General features: G+C 47.9%; 1 protein-coding gene across 1 annotated transcript; it reads right to left on the bottom strand.

Moving 5' to 3' along the window:
* Positions 1 to 16,596: 16,596 nt before the first annotated feature.
* On the bottom strand, positions 16,597 to 17,888 carry LOC144161657 (uncharacterized). The gene is made up of 2 exons (XM_077692286.1): positions 17,007 to 17,888; positions 16,597 to 16,956 (listed from the first exon to the last, which is right to left on the bottom strand). Exons 1-2 carry the CDS (start codon positions 17,886 to 17,888, stop codon positions 16,597 to 16,599), a joined length of 1,242 nt encoding a protein of 413 aa, XP_077548412.1.
* Between the last annotated feature and the right edge of the window lie 347 nt (positions 17,889 to 18,235).

Genomic DNA, 18,235 nt, shown 5'->3' with positions numbered 1-18,235 from the left:
CCGTATAGCTTGGCTGAAGAATGTCGGTTATTACGGAAGCTGGCAATAAAGAGCAGTCACGGCAGCTGGGAGCCTTAGATTGTTCGTCCGGTGGCTATAAAGAGAAGGCCCCGAGGCAGCAATCTCTAGAGTCTGCTGAAAAGCTTGTGGCCCCATCTCGAAGCATCGGACTGTTCATTTAACACGCCCGTGCAGAGAGATATAGCCAGGCTTTTCTATTGCACGCCGGTGCTTTTGGAGTCTGACCACCGCGTTTAGGCAGCAATCTCTAGATTCAGCTGAAAAGCTTGTGGCCCCATCGCGAAGCATCGGACTGTTCATTTAACACTCCCGTGCAGGGAGATATAGCCAGGCTTTTCGATTGCACGCCCGTGCTTTTGGAGTCTAACCACCACTTTTAGGCAGCAATTTCTAGATTCCGCTGAAAAGCTTCAGGCCCCATCTCAAAGCCTCGGACTGCACATTTAACACTCCCGTGCAAAGAGATATAGCCAGGCTTTTCGATTCCACGCCCGTGCTTTGCAGTCTCACCACCGCGTGTAGGCGATGTCGAATTTCCAGCCACAGATGCCAATGCCTTATGGCTTGAAGGAGTTCCAAGCCAAGATCCTAGAGAACAGGGGCCTGCACTACAACTTTCCGGTAAGCGTTTTATCTCTACCGTTCGACACTAGGGCTGCGACTGCACTAATTTTCTTGAGCTAAGCACTGCCACCACCTTTTTTTGGATACGAGTAGCATACGAGTAGACCAAAAAGCGATGTTAATTATACAAGAGGGAATTGATCCGTGAAAATTACAACTTTTCTAAGGTATGAGTTCAAACATCAGTGGTGGTAGATTTCTGAGAACGCGTTGCACAAAAACCAATGTAAAAAAGCTGGGATGAATGTCCAGGTTCATCTTTCTTAAGAATAATTACATCTTGTGGACACGATTTTCAACGATCATCAGTTATTGCGATTGAACCACTGAACCTTACCATAAAGGCTACGTATTGGGAATGTGAGGCAATGGAGTTTAAAAATTATAAAGGAGGTATGGTTTGTATGATCGGTTTAGTAGCAAATAGCAAGGAGAGCAATAATGTAGCAAATTGGACGAGTTGGAGTACGTTCGTGCTGGTCGGCACAGACGAAAAGAGGACAAGAGGATGATGATGATGATGGTTGGTGTTTCATGGCGCAAGGCCAACGAGGGCAAAGAGCGCCAGAAAAGAAGTTATACAATGAAGCGAGGTGATTACCACAAAAAGGTAGGTATAAAAACATGTAGACCGAACATAGTAAAATCAATTAAAGATAATGGTGATGGTTGGTGTATAGGGCCAGATTTGATTATGCGTGATATGAGATAAGGTTTAAAAACTTAACATCTGACAAATAGTCAAACACACGTTTCAGGAAAACCATGGCATTGTCACCAAGAAACAGCGATGGGTGTAGGGCAATATGTTGTCGGTAGAGTTCTCTGAAGTGCTTGTGTCGTGTTGTGTGAAGTGCCTTGCATGTTATTAGTACATGCACTACGGATAGGGCCTCTCCGCACCTGCCGCACTGGGGTCTAGGAGATCCCGTCAGCAGATACGAGTGCGTCGCATGGGCGTGCCCTATCCGCAGCCTTGCCAGGGCGACTTCCGTGTGTCTGTTGTGTGAGTCAGTAGTTGTGTACCATCCCAAGTGTGGCTTTATTACGTGTAGTTTGTTGTCTGTCTGTTCGTCCCAGTGTGTTTGCCATGTTCTGCGCAGGTGTTGTTTTATGTGAGGCTTGAGGTCTGTGTACATTATCGTTGTAATGTCTACAGTGTTCCTGAGTGCAGCAGCACCGGCCCTCTCGTCAGCCAACTCGTTCCCAGCGATCCCAGCGTGTCCTGGGACCCAGCAGAGGAGCAGCCGATGCTTCTCCGCATACACCGACATGATAGTGTTGAATACATGATTAATTATGTGGGTTTTGGGGAGTGGGTTGGGGAACAACACTCAAAGAATCTGTGTAGATGATAGATTTGGGAATTTGATTTTCAAGGATATGTCGTACAAGCAGTAAAATTCCGTACGCTTCTGCTGAAAAAATTGTTAGTGCACGCTCATGGTTCTGGCTGCATTGAAATTTGGACCATGAGCAGCGCACGACACCATAGTGGAGGTTTTGGAAGCGTCACTGTAGAATTCAGCACGTGGGTATTTGAACTGCAAAGAAAGAAAGCGCTGAAGTATTGCAGCTCGCGGTACCCGATTTTTGTCAAGCTTTATAAAAAAAAAGGTCACAGGACACAGGGCGAACTTGCCAAGGCGGTAAAATGTTTAAAGAGGATGACCTGTACACGTCTAAAAACAAAGCACTCAGATCCGAGGCTCGCTCTCTCGCTCGAAGTGAAAAAGGCGGAGTAACGGACGGGCGATTTACAAACAGCACAGATGCGGATATATCGTTAAGGACAGGATAAAAAAGTGTGGCTATTCTGAGATGAAATTTTAAAAGCATAAGGTAAGTCCATGTACGCTCGCTGGTTCTCAAGGCTCCACTTATTACATTCAACATATAGACTCTCGACAGGGCTAGTGCGAAAAGCACCTGACGCAAGCCGTAGCCCCAAGTGTAATAGTTGGTCAAGCATTCGCAATGCTGTTTTACTCGCCGACCCATATACCACACTGCCATAGTCCAAACGAGACCCAACCAAAGCAGTATAGAGCTGTAGTAGGAGTTCTTTATCGGAACCATACGAATGGTGGGAGAGAACCTTTAGGATATTCATTGTTTTAAGACATTTATGTTTAGGTTTCTTGATGTGTGGAATGAATGTGAGTTTCTGGTCAAACACAACACCTAAAAACTTGTGCTCCTTGTTTACAGGAAGCGACACGCCATTAATTGTAATGTCTGGGTCTGGAAGGATCCCGCGCTTCCTAGAGAACACAACGCAGGAGCTTTTTGCAGGATTCAATTTAAAACCATTCTTGTCTGCCCAGCTGGCAAGTTTCTTGACGCCGAGCTGGACTTGACGTTCGCATATTGATATATTACAAGATTTAAACGATATCTGCACGTCATCTACATACATAGAGTAAGAAATTGTAGACGGCAGTGCCTTCCCAAGGGAGTTCATCTTTACTATGAAAAGAGTGCAGCTTACAACTCCACCTTGCGGCACGCCATTTTCCTGCACGTGTACTTTTGACAGTGCAGAACGAACTCTGACGCGAAAGGTTCTCTCCGACAAATAACTAATAACGGTATTTAACATGTTACCAGAGACACCGAACGACTTAAGGTCAGTAAGTATGCCATAACGCCATGCGGTGTCATAGGCCTTCTCTATGTCAAAAAACATCGTAAGACAGAATTGTTTGTGAATGAAGGCATCCTTAATGTATGACTCTAGTGCCACAAGTTGATCGTTTGTGGATCTCCCTGCCCTGAAGCCTGCCTGGCGGCTCTCAAGAAGACCGTTGTACTCCAAAAAGTACACAAGCCTCCGGTTTATCATCTTCTCGAGAAGCTTGCACTGGCAGCTGGTCAGGGCAATGGGTCGATAGCTAGCGGGAGAAGAAGGGTGCTTCCCTTCTTTCTAAAATGCTACAACTATGGCATCCCTCCAAGACTTTGGAATGTCCCCGAAAGCCATATCTTGTTGAAAAGGTGAAGAAGTGTTACAAGAGTGTCTGTGTGTAAGTTCTGTATCATTGTATATGTAATGCTGTCTGGGCCTGGAGCTGAGGGTTTACACGTGGTCAGAGCACCCCTCAGCTCATGAAGTGTGAACTCAGAGTTATAAGAAGTGGCTGACCTGTCGGTGTCATGTAAAGGCTTCTTTTCGGCCATTTGTTTGTGTTTCATGAAAGTGTTTCTGTAGTGTGCTGAACTGGACACGTGTTGGAAGTATTGTGCGAGGGTGTCAGCCTGGTCTTCGAGTGTGTCCCCTGTTGTACTAACCAGGGGCAGGCTGTGTGCCTCTTGTCCTTTTAGTTTACGTATTCGAGTCCATACTTTTCGCTTGTCTGTGTATGAGTTGATGGAAGTGAGGAAGGTGCGCCAACTTTCCCTTTTCGCCTCACGACGCACTCGCTTCCCAAAAGCCTTTGCCCGTTTAAAAGAAATGAGGTTATCTGACGTGGGGTACCGGAGGACACCCCACACCTTATTCTGGGCCTCTCGCGCCCGCCTTCAGTACTCATTCCACCACGGCCTCCTTTGGTTACGCGGAGCGCTGGAGGCGTGAGGAATGGACTTTTCGGCAGCGTCGAGGATGTGCGATGTGACGAGTTGGGCTGCTTCCTCCACGTGTAGGTGTTTTATGGATGTGTGGTGTAGTTGAGATGTTTGTGGGAATGTGCTCCAGTTTGCTTTTGATTCATTAAACCTTTTATGGGAAGATGGACTGCATGGGCCTTTACCTATATGTGTTAGAGAAGTGGGGAAGTGGTCACTACCATATGGGTCAGTGCCCACACCCCACTCAAGACATGGAAAGAGAATTGCAGAACCAATAGCCAAGTCGAGATGTGAGTATGTATTATGTCCTAAGTTATGGTATGTAGGCTGCTCTTTGTTGAAAAGGCATACTCCTGAATATGTAAGAAATTTCTCTATCAGGCGACCTCGGGCATCCGTTCTGGAGGAGCCCCAAAGAGAGTTGTGTGCATTAAGGTCGCCTGTTAAGATGTACGGTTCGGGCAGCTGGTCGACCAGCGCCTCGAAATCAGAGCTCGAAAGTGCATAATCAGGACGAATGTAAATGGAGCATACCGTTATCAACCTATTACAAGTTATTGTGCGTATTGCTACAGCCTCAAGGATGGTGTTGAGAGCGACAGGGTGGCATGCTAGGGATTTCCGGGCTATTATGGCTACACCGACCGAAGAGTGTGTGCAGCCATCCCTGTCCTTTCTGAAGACGATCTACCTCTTTAAGAAATTTGTGTGCTTGGAATTCAAATGCGTCTCCTGAAGACACATCACACTTGGCTGATTAGCATGCAGTATTTCGTATACATCGTCAAGATTTTTAAGAAGGCCTCTACAGTTCTATTGAAATATGTTTTCTCTTCCCATTATTTAGTGTGAGAGCTACTGGAGTGTGTGTGTTTGTTTATGTGTCGTGTTTCGGGGCTGTGACTCTCGCCTTTTTTGCTTTTCGGGAGACTTTGGCGTCGGGACGCGTTCCTTGCGCTGCGTTGCAGGCAGGAACGGCCCGACATCCATCTCGTCGTCGGATGTGCGAGGGATGCCCGACGGACCGGGCCCCCTGGACTTGGCCCCCCCTCGGGAGCCCTTCGTTTGAGCCGCCACCGCCGAGGGCGTCCGGGGCGCCAGAGGTGGCACGGGCGGTGCGGTGGCGGTGGGAACCGGTGCGGGGCCCGTGGTGTCCATCACCTCTGTACCCTCCAACGCACTGGAGGGCGGGGAGACAGAGTCGGGAGCGGCACCGGTCCCGAAGGAAGAGGTTGCCACCACAACCGCTGCTGCCTCAGCAAGCGGCGTGGTGGCGCGTTGGGCTGCCAGAGGCAACCCAGGGGGGGGGGGGGGGGGGCGGGCGAGGGACCAGGTCAGACTTACTGAACTGGGTCCCTGTGGACACCAGACGCCGCTCCGCCCCCCGGCGAGCCGCGTCAGCGTACCCCCCCAGAGGGAAAAAGGCGAACCTCTTTCTCGCCTCCGGGAAGGTGATGTTCTCGGTTACCTTGATGTTGATTATCTTTTTTTCGAGTTGGAACTTTTCGCACTTGCGGGAGTACGCTGCATGCGGTCCCCCGCAGTTTACACAAGTGAGGGTATCGGATTGGCAGTTGTCACTAGGATGATCGTGCGCCGCGCATTTCGCACACGTTGTTCGGCCACGGCAAGAGTTCGTACCGTGCCCGAACCGCTGGCACTTAAAACAGCGCCGCGAGTTCGGGATGTACGGACGTATTGAGCACCGGATAAAATCTGCATATATATGTTGTGGGAGAACTGCGCGGTCAAAGGTCAAGATGATGTGCTTGGTGGGAATCTCCTTGTCGTCTCTACGGATAGTGATGCGTCTCACGGCAGTGACGCCCTGATCCTTCAAGACGGCAAGGAGATCCGCATCGGTTTCGTTCAGGAGGTCTGTCTCGGATATCACACCCTGCGAGCTGTTGAGGCTCCGATGGGGTGTGACCCGGATGTCAAGATCAGCCAGTCTAATCTGAGCTAGAAGCTTTGCAGACTGCTGCTTGTCATTTATTTCAATTAGGAGTTCACCAGACCTTTGTTTTTTGCATTTATACGATTTTTCTACTATGGCTTCAAGATACTTGGCGATCAAGAAGACTGACTGAGATGCAAGAGGGTGGGTTGGATTGAGGGATTCCATCACAAGAAATCGAGAAAATTGGTCCGGTTCAGGAAAGGTTAACGACGGCAACGGAGGAAAGGATACTTCGGTGCGGCCCCTTTTCAGGGACCGATCACGGTTGGGGGGGGGGGGGTTTAGACAATACCATAAAGCATAGTATAAAAGCAGGGAGACGGGGGTACTTTCTCCTTTGACCTTACCGTGGTAGTCAAAGAGGTCCCGGAGCTCCCTGCCTGGTAGACAGGCAGGGAGCCCATCGGCCGGAGCTTGACCAAGGCTCCGATGGCCACCGTTTACGGCTTCTACCCTTCACCTTTAAACACCTCGCCACGGTTGGACACGGCTTATGTTGGGAGTTCGGGGTCCGCGGTGTCGCTGCTCACCGTCACCATGAATACTCAAGGAGCCCCGTGCGGGGGAGGACAAGAAGAGAATGGACGACACCAGCGCTGTGGTGCGGTCTTTCTGTCCTGTTTTTGTCGGCACTCACCATACTAAATGGAAAAAACCTTCGATGAGCAGTGACACCAAACAAATTTAACTATGGCGCAGGTACGATTGGGTAAAAACAAAATATACTTCTATTTCTGGAAACATATTTGTTCAAAAACAACCCAGTAAAATGCTGTACATTTTGGTGGGAATTTTGTTGCAAACAATGTTGATGGAACAGCGCGGTTAGTCACAGTATGTAACCAGCACTTACCGTCCCGTACAAAGCAAATCTTCTTCTTATTCTCTGAAAATACTTGTCCAAGACCTACACAGTAAAACGCTTTAAATCATTGTGAGAACTACCCTACCTACATGCGGTTAGGCAAAAAATGCCATTAGTCAATGTATGTAACCAGTCATAAGACACTTCACGAGTGAAATCATGAGTGTATTATATAAGGAATTAAATGCAGTACCTGGCGATATCCGTATGTGGCAATATAAGAATGCTGTTAGCCCGGTTCATCGGAATGTCGAAATGTCAGCGCACGTTAAACATCCCTAGGTGGTCAAAATTATACCCTATTTTTACATTGTAGAGTGCATGATAGCCCAAGGATGCCTTCGACATAGAATATCACACAATATAAATTTCTTACTCCGGTTTTCATTATTTTCTATAAATATTTTGTGTTCAGTTGTACAAAACTAAGAAATCCTTCATTTTTAATCAAGTGCTGTGGTTACAGTATGTTGGCTGCAGAAGACGCTTAACGACAGTGTTTTTTTTAACATAATATTGTAAACATTGAATACCCGCGTATTATGTAACACGCGGGAACGAGACCTTGGCCGCGTATCTGCATGCTCCATCTTAAATTTCGTAGAAAGGCGACCGCTTTAAAACGCTCCTGCAAAATAACACGCTACCGTTTCTGCCCTTCACCCTTATAGCTTTCCCCTTCCCTCTACCTTGCCCCGTAGTTTAGGCAATCGCAATTATCCATGTTATAAAGTGGCCGTGGTTATGCTAATTTTGCTCCTACTGTCGTCGAATGTAGGCAGTCTTTTGCCGCCAAGATACATCCACATCTCGTTTATCTTATACTCTCTCCATTGCGTGCTCTTGTTCTTTCCGTTTCTTGTCCACCCGAAAAACGAAATAGAGTCTTCCAAGTAAATTCAGTTTTCCCGCGTTCCTCAGCTCACGCCATCTTCTGGAACTCCCTGGTGCTGTTGAACTTGTAATTTTGCCACAGGGGGGCGCCGCGAGGGATTTCTGTACTTTGAGGAGGAAAGAATTTTTCTTATACTTTTTTTCACTATCACAAAGGTCACGTAGTCATGTATTCCAATTAAAGGACCAGTGCAAATTTCAGATGTGTGTTAATGTTGCGCCTGAAACATCCCTTCGTTTATCGTTTTCCTCAACAATGTTGAGAAGTACAAACATTGCGACGAGATTAAGTAGTTAAAAAAAGATTTGAGTATGTAAATGTCGCATTTAAAAATATTTTATATGTTTGGCTATGCGATTGAATCGATGAACAGGCAGACAGCCAGTCAGAAGAAAACAAATACAAAACAAAATTTAAGCGCATAAGTAGGCCCAGAAACACTGTAGTCGTTATGCGTTTTCCCACACGTGCTGAAGTTGCGTGGCATATTTTGAACGAGTGCACTACTTCCGAACTTTTTGACTAGATTATCTCGTCCATTTGGAAGACAATATTTTTATCCCCGTGTACTCATGTTCTCGCCTATAGCTTCCGTGTGGTTTCCTTGATGTTGCATAAAGGGTACGTGTATGACCCGTGCTAGTAATTTTAGTCGTTTAGACCATTCTTCCCACGGTATCCTTCCCGTCGGGAAATTCAGCTTTCCGACGGCCAGTTATATTGAGTCCACACTGACAGACAGACAGACAGACAGACAGACAGACAGACACCACCAATAAAGCACGATTTTATGGCCACGGTGGCCCAGGAAACATTCCTGACTTAAAAAACCGTTATCAGCTGCAAAAAATGCACGGAGCGGGGAAGCGGGCCCCGGAGTTCAAGCGCCACAAAGAGGATACAGCAATGACGGAGGACGGTAGCAGGTGCAACTTCTGCGAAAAGGTGGCAGGCTGCGGCGCTTGAGGGTAGGCCACCGCGGCACAAGTGAGCCGCCTTGGTAGCTGTACGCATTAACTCGCGCGAACAGGAGTGTTCTGCCAATCTAAAAGTAACGAAAGGGGCTCTGCCATTAAGGGGGGCTGGTGAAGTGCTGGCGGGCTCGCAGAAGAGTTCAACAATTAACACTGTGTCCGGAGTATCCTGCATCAGGGAGGTCTTAGGAAAGCCGCACTTGCATGTCACAGTCTTGTATATCAGAGTAACAACGTTTGTAACTTTGCCTCTGACTTTAAACTTCTAGAGAAACTTAACCATACCCAGGTATTTTTTCTGCAGCTGTGTTTGCTGTGTCTAGTATATCAAGTGCGGTGCAATGTATTATTTATCGTTTCGCCCGCCGGTTGACGCCATTGCTGAGAGGCAATTGTTTATAGTTTTTGGATACATAATCATAAAAGGGCCAGCTCTGTTTTGATTGGAAATACACGTTAAGTGGGCTTCTGAAAAAAATGCTTTATTAGCTGTAACCAAGAGAGCACACTAAACGTTTTTACACTCTTTTGGCCGAAAAGGGTGTAAAAGTCTTGTCCCATAGCTAACACCCTTAAAAGGTGTTATGGCAAAAAAGGTGTATATGGATTGAAAAAGGGTTTTCAGCTCAATACCCTTAAAAAAGGGTGTTGAGGATGCTCAACACCCTAAAAAGGGTGTTGAGCATCCTCAGATCTTTTTTAAATGTCATGACATGCGCAGTGGCATTGTGATTCGGCGGAGCGTGCAGCATCTCACACAAACCGTCAATACGCACAAGTTAGCCTTGGGACACAAAAAATTGAGCAAGATAACCAACGGGATTCAAGAGGTACAGGGAGAGCAAAGTTACTCAGTAATACATGTGCTGTTCTTACTTTTGTATCCAGCAGAGGAAAGCCCCCCTATCGAGTCGGTGGGCTTGTCGCAAAAAACAGATACTTTAATGATAATTTGAGAAGTATGAGTTGTGCTATGAGAATATACAAATCAACACGCGGATTTGCAAAAAGTTTTAATATTCATGATGTAGCTTTTTGCGTTTTATAACTTATAGAATTTTATTTTATACCAAACAAAACTTCCTCGCCACCTCAACAGCCTTAAAAGGGTGTTCATTATTTCAACACCCTTTTTCCCAGAGGTACAAATTACAAATTACAAGCTACAAATTAACGTGCTCGAAACTAAGGAACAGGGCGTAAAGAAAAATGGTGTAAGAAAAAGGATGTAAAAAAGGCAGCCATCTAAGAAAAAAGGTGAAGAAACTTCCAACTTTGGGGGCATTTTGTACCTGTTTACACGGGTGGACAGAATATTTTCTACAAGGGGAGGGGGTGTTTTGTACCTCACGATATTTGAAGCAATAGACGGTATTCGTTGAAACGTTTAGCGGTCAATTTCTTCGATTGGCCACATTGGAAACGGCCACAGACTAGGCCGATGCGCCACGGACACGGCGCAGCCTGGGCCACTGCGGCCGCACGCCGAAGAAAAAAGAAGACACTGGTGTGCGTCATCTGCTCCCTTCCAATCGAATTCTAAACTGTGGCGCCAACAAAGATGTTATTAATCGCACTAACAGTGCAATCGACGCAATACTTTGCGTTCGGAGAAGAGTTCGTAACGTGAAACACAGTCATGTGTTTCACAGTCGTGCTTAGCTGGACAAGTGCCGCCATCCCGCGGAGCCCGACGTAACGAGTGACGGCGCACCATGGGCGCACTCACACGGTGGCATGGAGAAGAGGGGTGCCTGATCTGCGGACGTGTGCACAACGTCGCCTAGCGACAGACGCTTGGCCACAAATATGGCGGCGCACACTTGGTTGCCTGCATGCATTTCAGACAATTGAATACCGAGGATATGAATTGCCATATCTTATTACCAATGAAGCTCTTTCAGCATGATCTAGTTTCGGTGGCGTTAGCAAAAAATACAAAGAAAAATAACTTCGCAAGAATACCCTTCCCCCTGAACAAACTATTGACATCCGGAACCCCATTCCTCTACGCCGAAGACTGCGAAACAGCTTTCAAAGCCCTCAAACAAGCTCTCACATCTTAACCTGTCCTCGGTCATTTCGATGAGTCGGCACCGACAATTCTCCACACTGATGCCAGTGAGCATGGTCTTGGTGCGGTCATTCTACAGCGCAATGATTCGTCATTGGAGCGCGTTATCGCCTACACCAGCCGCACTGTGACACCCTCTGAGCAGAACTACACAATTACTGAGAAGGAATGCCTCGCCGTTGTCTGGGCCGTGCAAAAATTTCGTACTTATTTGTACGTGCGCCACTTAGTAGTAACAGACCATTATGCGCTTTGTTAGTTATTCTCGCTCAAAAACTTATCGGAACGCCTTGGCCGCTGCGTTCTTCGGCTACAGGAGTACGACTTTATGGTGACACACAAGTTGGGCAAGACGCACAATGATGCTGCCGCCTTGTCCCGTTGCCCACAGCCGTCCCCCGAGGATACCCCTTCCCCTGTAATCTCTTCAGCAACGCTGACATTGGTGCCTTTGCGCACAGCCGAACAAGATATTCCATCAAACCTTGTATCTCTTCAACGAACCGACTCGTACGGCCAACACCTCATGGAACATCTCGATGGCTCCGCTTCACCACCTAATGGCCGCTCACTCCGCCAACACAACAACTTTCGCCTCTTGAATGGTGGAGTGCTTCACCGTCACAATTGTCACCCTACCGGCGACAGATGGGTTCACGTCATCCCTCGCTGTCTTCGGAACCAAATCCTGGAAGTCTTTCATGACGACGCCATGGCTGGCCTGCTTGCTTTCAACAAAACTTACGACCGCATTAGAAGCCGATTCTTTTGTCAGGCCTTTCCCCCACCGTCGCAAAATATGTTGCATCATGTCCTGCCTGTCAGCGTCGTAAGCGCCCAACCTTAGCGCCTACAAGGATGCTACAGCCCCTGCCTTACCCTCCCGCTCCATTCGAAGTCATTGGCATCGACCTATATGGACCATTGCCTTCAACTTCGACTGGCCATCGCTGGATTGGGACTGCTGTAGATCATTTGACTCGATTCGCCGAAACTACTCCTCTGGGTACCAGCTCTGCTTCCGAAGTCGCAGATTTTTCTCTGCAAGCCATGTTTTTAGGTCACGGACCACCTCGCACTTTTTTAAGTGACCGAGGACGCCATTCCTCTCAGCAGTCCTTGCGGAAGTTCTTCGGGCTGCCGGTACTATTCACAAGACGACATCAAGCTATCATCCTAAGACAAATGGCCTGACAGAAGGCTTTAATCGTACTGTGTTTGATATGATTTCTTTCTATATCAACCCCGACCACAGAAACTAGGCCGCCATTCTTCCCTTTGTAACATACGCTTACAACAGTGCTGTTCAAAGTACAACTGGATTTTCACCGTTTTTCCTCGTGTATGGCCAGCATCCACCATGTGTTTTGGACGCATCTTTCTTTTCCGTCCCGGTTTCTCTACCAGTTACCATGATAGACCAATTTGTTTCTCGTGTAGCGCGTTGCCGGAACCTCGCCCGATTGAACACCCACTCCTGCCAGAATGACCGGAAGTCTCGCTACGATACAGATCGCCGGGACGTCACCTTTGAACCAGGAGACGAAGTGTTGCTTTCCACACATTTACGTGCTCCAGGACTATGTGAAAACTTTATGCCACGATGCATTGGCCCATACACAGTACGTTAGCGTACCTCTCCAGCGAACTACCTAGTTACTCCTACGTGTGGTGTCACTAACCGTCGGTGCCGTGGCATTGAGACTGAATGTTTCGCGTCTAAAACGATTTCTTCGCCGATGGCCATCCCTCTGACTTGCAGACAGGTTTGCCGCATCGACCTCCGGGGAAGTTAGTGTGAGCGATTTTTTCATACCGATCGCTGCAGTGGTCATTCTCCCTATTCAGAGCACCCAGATACACTCCCATCATCAGCATCATCTTCATTCACGCGCCACCGGCTGCCACCCTGATATCCCCTGCCTCGGGCGACCGTCATCTTCGTCAGAGTCTCTGCGTCTGCGGGTTGCTCATTTCGCGAAGTCGGAATAAACGGTCTGTTCTTCCCCGTGACTTGGCCTTTCAATATATATATACAGAAAATAGGGCTTGGCAGCCAAGAAAACCTCGGAAAGCAAAGGGGAGGTTGTGGTAGGTCATTGAAACAGATAAAGAATGTGGAAAGAAAGAAAGAAAGCGAAGAAAAAATGCCCGCCAGGTGGGATCCCAACCCACGACCTCCAGAATACCGGTCTGGTGCGATAACCACTACGCTACCGGCGGGGCGTAGTGGCCAAGGTTTTCTTGGCTGCCAAGCCTTATTTTCTGTGTGATTTCTACGAGCCCCTCAGTTCCTATTCAGATTCGCTACATCCATAGCGAGAGCCTCTGTTCTGGCAGTCTTGGTGCCATAGGGAGCTTAAGAGGGTTTAACGCTGGTTGTCCACTCTCGACATGTCGTAGACACTCGAGTCATGGCGCGGGGAATAAAACGAAGGTCCCCTTCACCCGAGAAGTCAGAGTGGTGCTGGCTACCACCCCCAAGAAGAGGAAGAAATTCCATTGACATAAATACCCCAGAAAGCGGGGGAGAAAATCGCCGCCCCGGTAGCGTAGTGGTTATAGCGACGGACCCGTATACTGTGGAGGTCGTTGGTTCGGATCCCACCTGGCGGGCATTTTTTCTTCGCTTTCTTTCTTTCTTTCCAAATCAAATTCTTTATCTGTTTCAATGACCCACCACAACCTCCCCTTTGCTTTCCGAGACTTTCTTGGCTGCCAAGCCTTATTTTCTATATATATATATATATATATATATATATATATATATATATATATATATATAAATATATATATATATAGTGCAGGGCTTAGCAGCTGAATAGTATAATAAATTAGAGTCACCACGACGAACATAACAATATTTAATACCACGTTTCAGCTGGGATCACGCCTTTTTCAAGTGAAGTACAAGGGTCGAATTCAAGGTATATGTAAGCTCGCAGGGCTGGCAGGGAGTGCTGTGAGCACGTGGACACATGATTTCAAAAGTCACAAGAAGGAAGTACAGCAAGAAACAAGTGGAAAGAAACTTACTGCACGACTGGACGCGCAGGTAATCCGTCTCCATATACAACACGGCGAAAAGCAAAAGCGAGACACTTAGGAAGCGTGTTTCCTTCAGCCACCGCCCACACACGCACAGCAATATTAAGAAAACTAAACAAATAAGGTAGGGGTACTGGGCATCTCACTCCAAAGGAGCGGAAATAACCTGCCGCATAAGGCGGACGCGTAGAATCGACAATTAGTCATCCAGACACTTGGGAACGCAAAAAAGCAGAAGGCGACGTTGAAGTTCAAGAATACAGGCGGTAGGATAAGCGAGGGGACCGCGTCCCCAAAGGAGAATGCCGCCGCTTACCGAGGAGACCATTTAATAGCCACAAATGGCTTATCCGCGGCCCGCGTCAAGGGCACAAGGCGGACAATGACGACCCCTCGATGGGCGCCGACGCCGACAGAGGTGTGCGTGAACCACCCAAGAAGAGCGCAGGTTGTGCGAGGATTTTGAGAAATGACACACAACGCAGGAAATAAACAAAGAAACTGCACACAGAGAAAAGCAGTTGAACGAGCCCCCGGCTCATGACATGAAATGGATAGATACAACAAATTTTTAGCTTACATTCGATATTTTTGCAAGTAACAAGGGCTTGCACAATATGAAAAAAGTAAAATAAAGATGTGACGCACGTACGAGAACAAATCGCCAGTGATCAAGGAAAAAAATGACACTTCGTAGCTAGTCATCAATGACAGTAGAAATTCCCACACAGCATTCTTTAAACAAACTGACAAACGAAAGAATAAAAAGAATATACGTGTACAAATCGGATAACATAGGGAACCATAGCAGTGAAGAAATATAGCTTACAAAGTGTCATTTCGGGCAAAAGAGTAATGAAGCATACGCAGAAAATAAGTTATTCACAACACTAGACCGAATAGTGCTTGGAAAGTGTAATGATGGGATACCGCAAGATTTCGTGCAGGAGAAGCATTAAAGCGTACGGAAAAGTACCCTGCTGACAACGATGAACCATCCAACGCTTGAGAAGTGGTAACATGCGATACGTGCCGCTACAAGGTCTAGGTTTCAAGGCACGACTGCCTTCCCTGAGACTCATTGATACCTCTTGTGAGACTGTTATATTTGTGGGTCAGATAAAATGCGCAGGCTTCCCTGTCGAAATGGGTTTTAAATCCTGATTGGAGCACTGTTGCCTTAAATTGGTCGAACGGGTGTTTCAAAGAGTTGATATCTTTTGAAAGGGGGAGATAAGGTTTTATTTTTGCATCGGATCTGTGATTATTGATGCGAGTTCTAAAAGAATTTTCAGTCTTTCCAATATATTTCCCACCACAATCACCACATTTTAGGAGGTAAACTATATTTGCAGTGTCACAATTAAAGTTGCCCCTGATCTGCATGAAAAAGTCAGATTACCTGCTCTAAGCGCTTGTTGTTAATGTCATCATCAGACACAATTTGAACTGGGGTTTTCCACATGGTGTGGAACCTGTGAAACTAGTTTCTCTTGATCGAGATGATGTTACAATGTCTCTGATGTTTCTTTCCCGGCGATACACCACGCGTGGTGGGCCTGGAATAACGTGCTTCATTCTTTCACTCTGGAGCAAGATGTCGTGGTGTCTAATTAAAATTTCATTGACGTTTGGGCCAGGTGCCGAATATTTCAGAATCAGATTGGTTTGTGGCCTCGAAGTGGAGGTTTTATTGCCACTAATAAAACTAGAACACTCTTGTTCTGATGCCTGCCTGATTGAATCTTCAATTAATGGTAGTGGGTATTTTTGTCGTGCGAGGTCAATGCGGAGCTGATCACAATTAGAAGCGAAGTCATTTTTGTTAGAGCAAATCCTGCGGAAGCGAAGGGCTTGGATGTATAGAAGGGCTGTTTTGCAGTGTCTCACATGGCTGCTGTGAAAGTTCAAGTATTGGTGTCAGTCGGTGGGTTTTCTGTACACCAAAGTATCCAGTCTGTGTCCGTTAGTTGTTGTCTGCACGTCGAGGAAATTTATTGTAGAGGTTGAATACTCATGTCAGAATGAGATATCACTTTGAGCACTGTTGAAATCGGACATGAATTGATTCAGGGCTTCCTCACCTGGAGACCAAACCAAGAAAGTGTCGTCAATGTACCTCTTGTAAAAAAGTGTTTTTAAAGGAAAATTCTCCAAGAACTGTGGCTCAAGGGCTGCCAAAAATATGTTTGCATAATTTGGGCCTATTTTTGTCCCCATAGATGTGCCACTTATTTGGACGTAGTGCTGCTTATTGAATTCAAAATTGCTTAATTCAAGTATTAAAGTTAACAGTTTGGCGAAAGTGTTGCTGTCAATAGGTTCGTCCCCTTGTACATTTTCGTAGGCTCTTATGACGGATTCGATTCCACCAGCGTGAGGTATGTTTGTATACATAGAGGCTACATCTAATGTTACAAGGAAGGAGTCATCCGGTATCGTCAGGTCTTTTATTTCACTTAGAAAATGTGTAGTATCCTTTATGTACGAATTAAATGTGGGCGGGATTTCCCTATAATGTTGTCGACATAGCTAGAAATGTTCTCGGTCACGGTTCCTAGGCCATCAAGCACTATTGATTTGTGATTTGGTTCGGCAGTCCGGAAGGAGGTTGTAGTGAGCCAGAAAGTCTGAGCCGATGATTGGCTCGGCGACTTCGGCGATGACAAAGTTCCAGTGAAAGTAGCGGCATAGGTTCTTGAGCTGGATGTGCAGGCGCAGCGAGCCGTACGTCTTGACTGTGGACTGGTTCGCCGCGCTGAGCTCGAAAGATGTCGGCGGACGAGGGCCTTGAAGGTGGTGTTGCGGGTAGCAGCAAACGTCGGAACCGCTGTCGACCAGGTAACGCTGCTTTGTGATTTGGTCGGTGACGAAGATGCGACGGCCTCCGGGTTGGCAGCTTGCGGCCGTCTCTACGAGCTGACGCTGTCGTTTTCCGCATATCCCACGGAACAGGGTGAACGACACTGCCGGACTTTGTCACCGAAGCGTCGGTGGTAGTAGCACGGACCGTTGATGTCCGGTTGTGGTGACGAGGTGGTGTTACGGTCGCGGCTTTGCGAATGGCGGCGCTGTGGCGTCGGAAGACGTTCATCCAGGTGTTGTTGGATGGAGGTGAGCCGTCGATCGATGTCGTCGATACGGCGTGTAAACTCCGTGGTGTTCAGCGGTGCGGCGACAGCCTGGATGGTGGGCGACAACTGCGGCGAGGAAGCCTCGACGACGCGATCAGCAATCTCCGCAAGTTCGTCGAGAGGTAGCTTGACCTGAGCCTGCAGAATCGCCTGGGCGTGCGGCGGGAGCCGTTGAAGCCAAAGCGATCGCAGGAAAGAATCCTGGACTTGCATGTTGCCCGCGAGTGCACGCAAGTGGCGCAGGAGCTGCGAAGGTTTGCGCTCAGCGAGCTCTGCTGACTGCAGTTGTCGTATCTTCTGTTCTTCCGAGATTGACAAGCGGCGGGTAAGTGCAGTCTTCAGATGTTCGTACAGATTGTCCGTTGGTGGGTTGGCAAGGATATCCCGGACCTCGTTGGCGTAACGTGCGTCCAAGTGAGCGACGACGTAATCGTAGCAGGTCCGGTCTTGCGTGATGCGCGCCAAGGAGAACTGGGCCTCGACCTGGGCGAACCAGACCTCGGGCGAGTCCGCCCAAAACGGCGGAAGCTTGACAGCAACACGCCAGGAAGCAGCGTGCGGGAAGGCTTCTGTAGGAGCTCTGACGTCCTCAGCGGAGCCGGTAGGCACGTCCTCGTTTGCGGGGGCGTTGCGAGATTGTTGCTGTTGCTTGGTTTGTTGCAGTTCCTGTTGAAGTTGTTGTACTTGCTGGCGGAGAGCAGTGAGGGCTTCTGCGTCGGCCATGGTGGTGCGGTTAGTTCGTTTTCCGGGTCACCATATGTGGGGTGCCGCGTCGGTAGAAGGCAGCATCCCAACGTAAACATAACCGTTTATTAACGTGGAAGCAGCAGCGGGGAAAGCATGCCGGCCTGCGCTCGAAAGGTTAGAGGAACAATCATAATCTCGAGCTTAGCGGCTTGGGTTTTATCGACCCCAGTGGTGACGTAAGCCTCCGGCGAAACTGCGGTGTCGCTGTCCCTTATCGGAAACAAGTTGCAGCGAGTGGCCGTGTCACGCTGGGCTAAACAGTGACGAGACGGAGGCTGCGCAGGTTTGTGCGCAGTGGTCGCCACAGATGGTTCATCGTTCTA

The sequence above is a fragment of the Haemaphysalis longicornis genome, unplaced genomic scaffold (assembly GCF_048455015.1).
Source record: "Haemaphysalis longicornis isolate Haplotype H1 unplaced genomic scaffold, Haemaphysalis longicornis Haplotype H1 scaffold_12, whole genome shotgun sequence".
Lineage (NCBI taxonomy): Eukaryota > Metazoa > Arthropoda > Arachnida > Ixodida > Ixodidae > Haemaphysalis > Haemaphysalis longicornis.
Note: the sequence above shows the minus strand (reverse complement) of the source record. Positions and strands in the feature narration are given on the sequence as shown.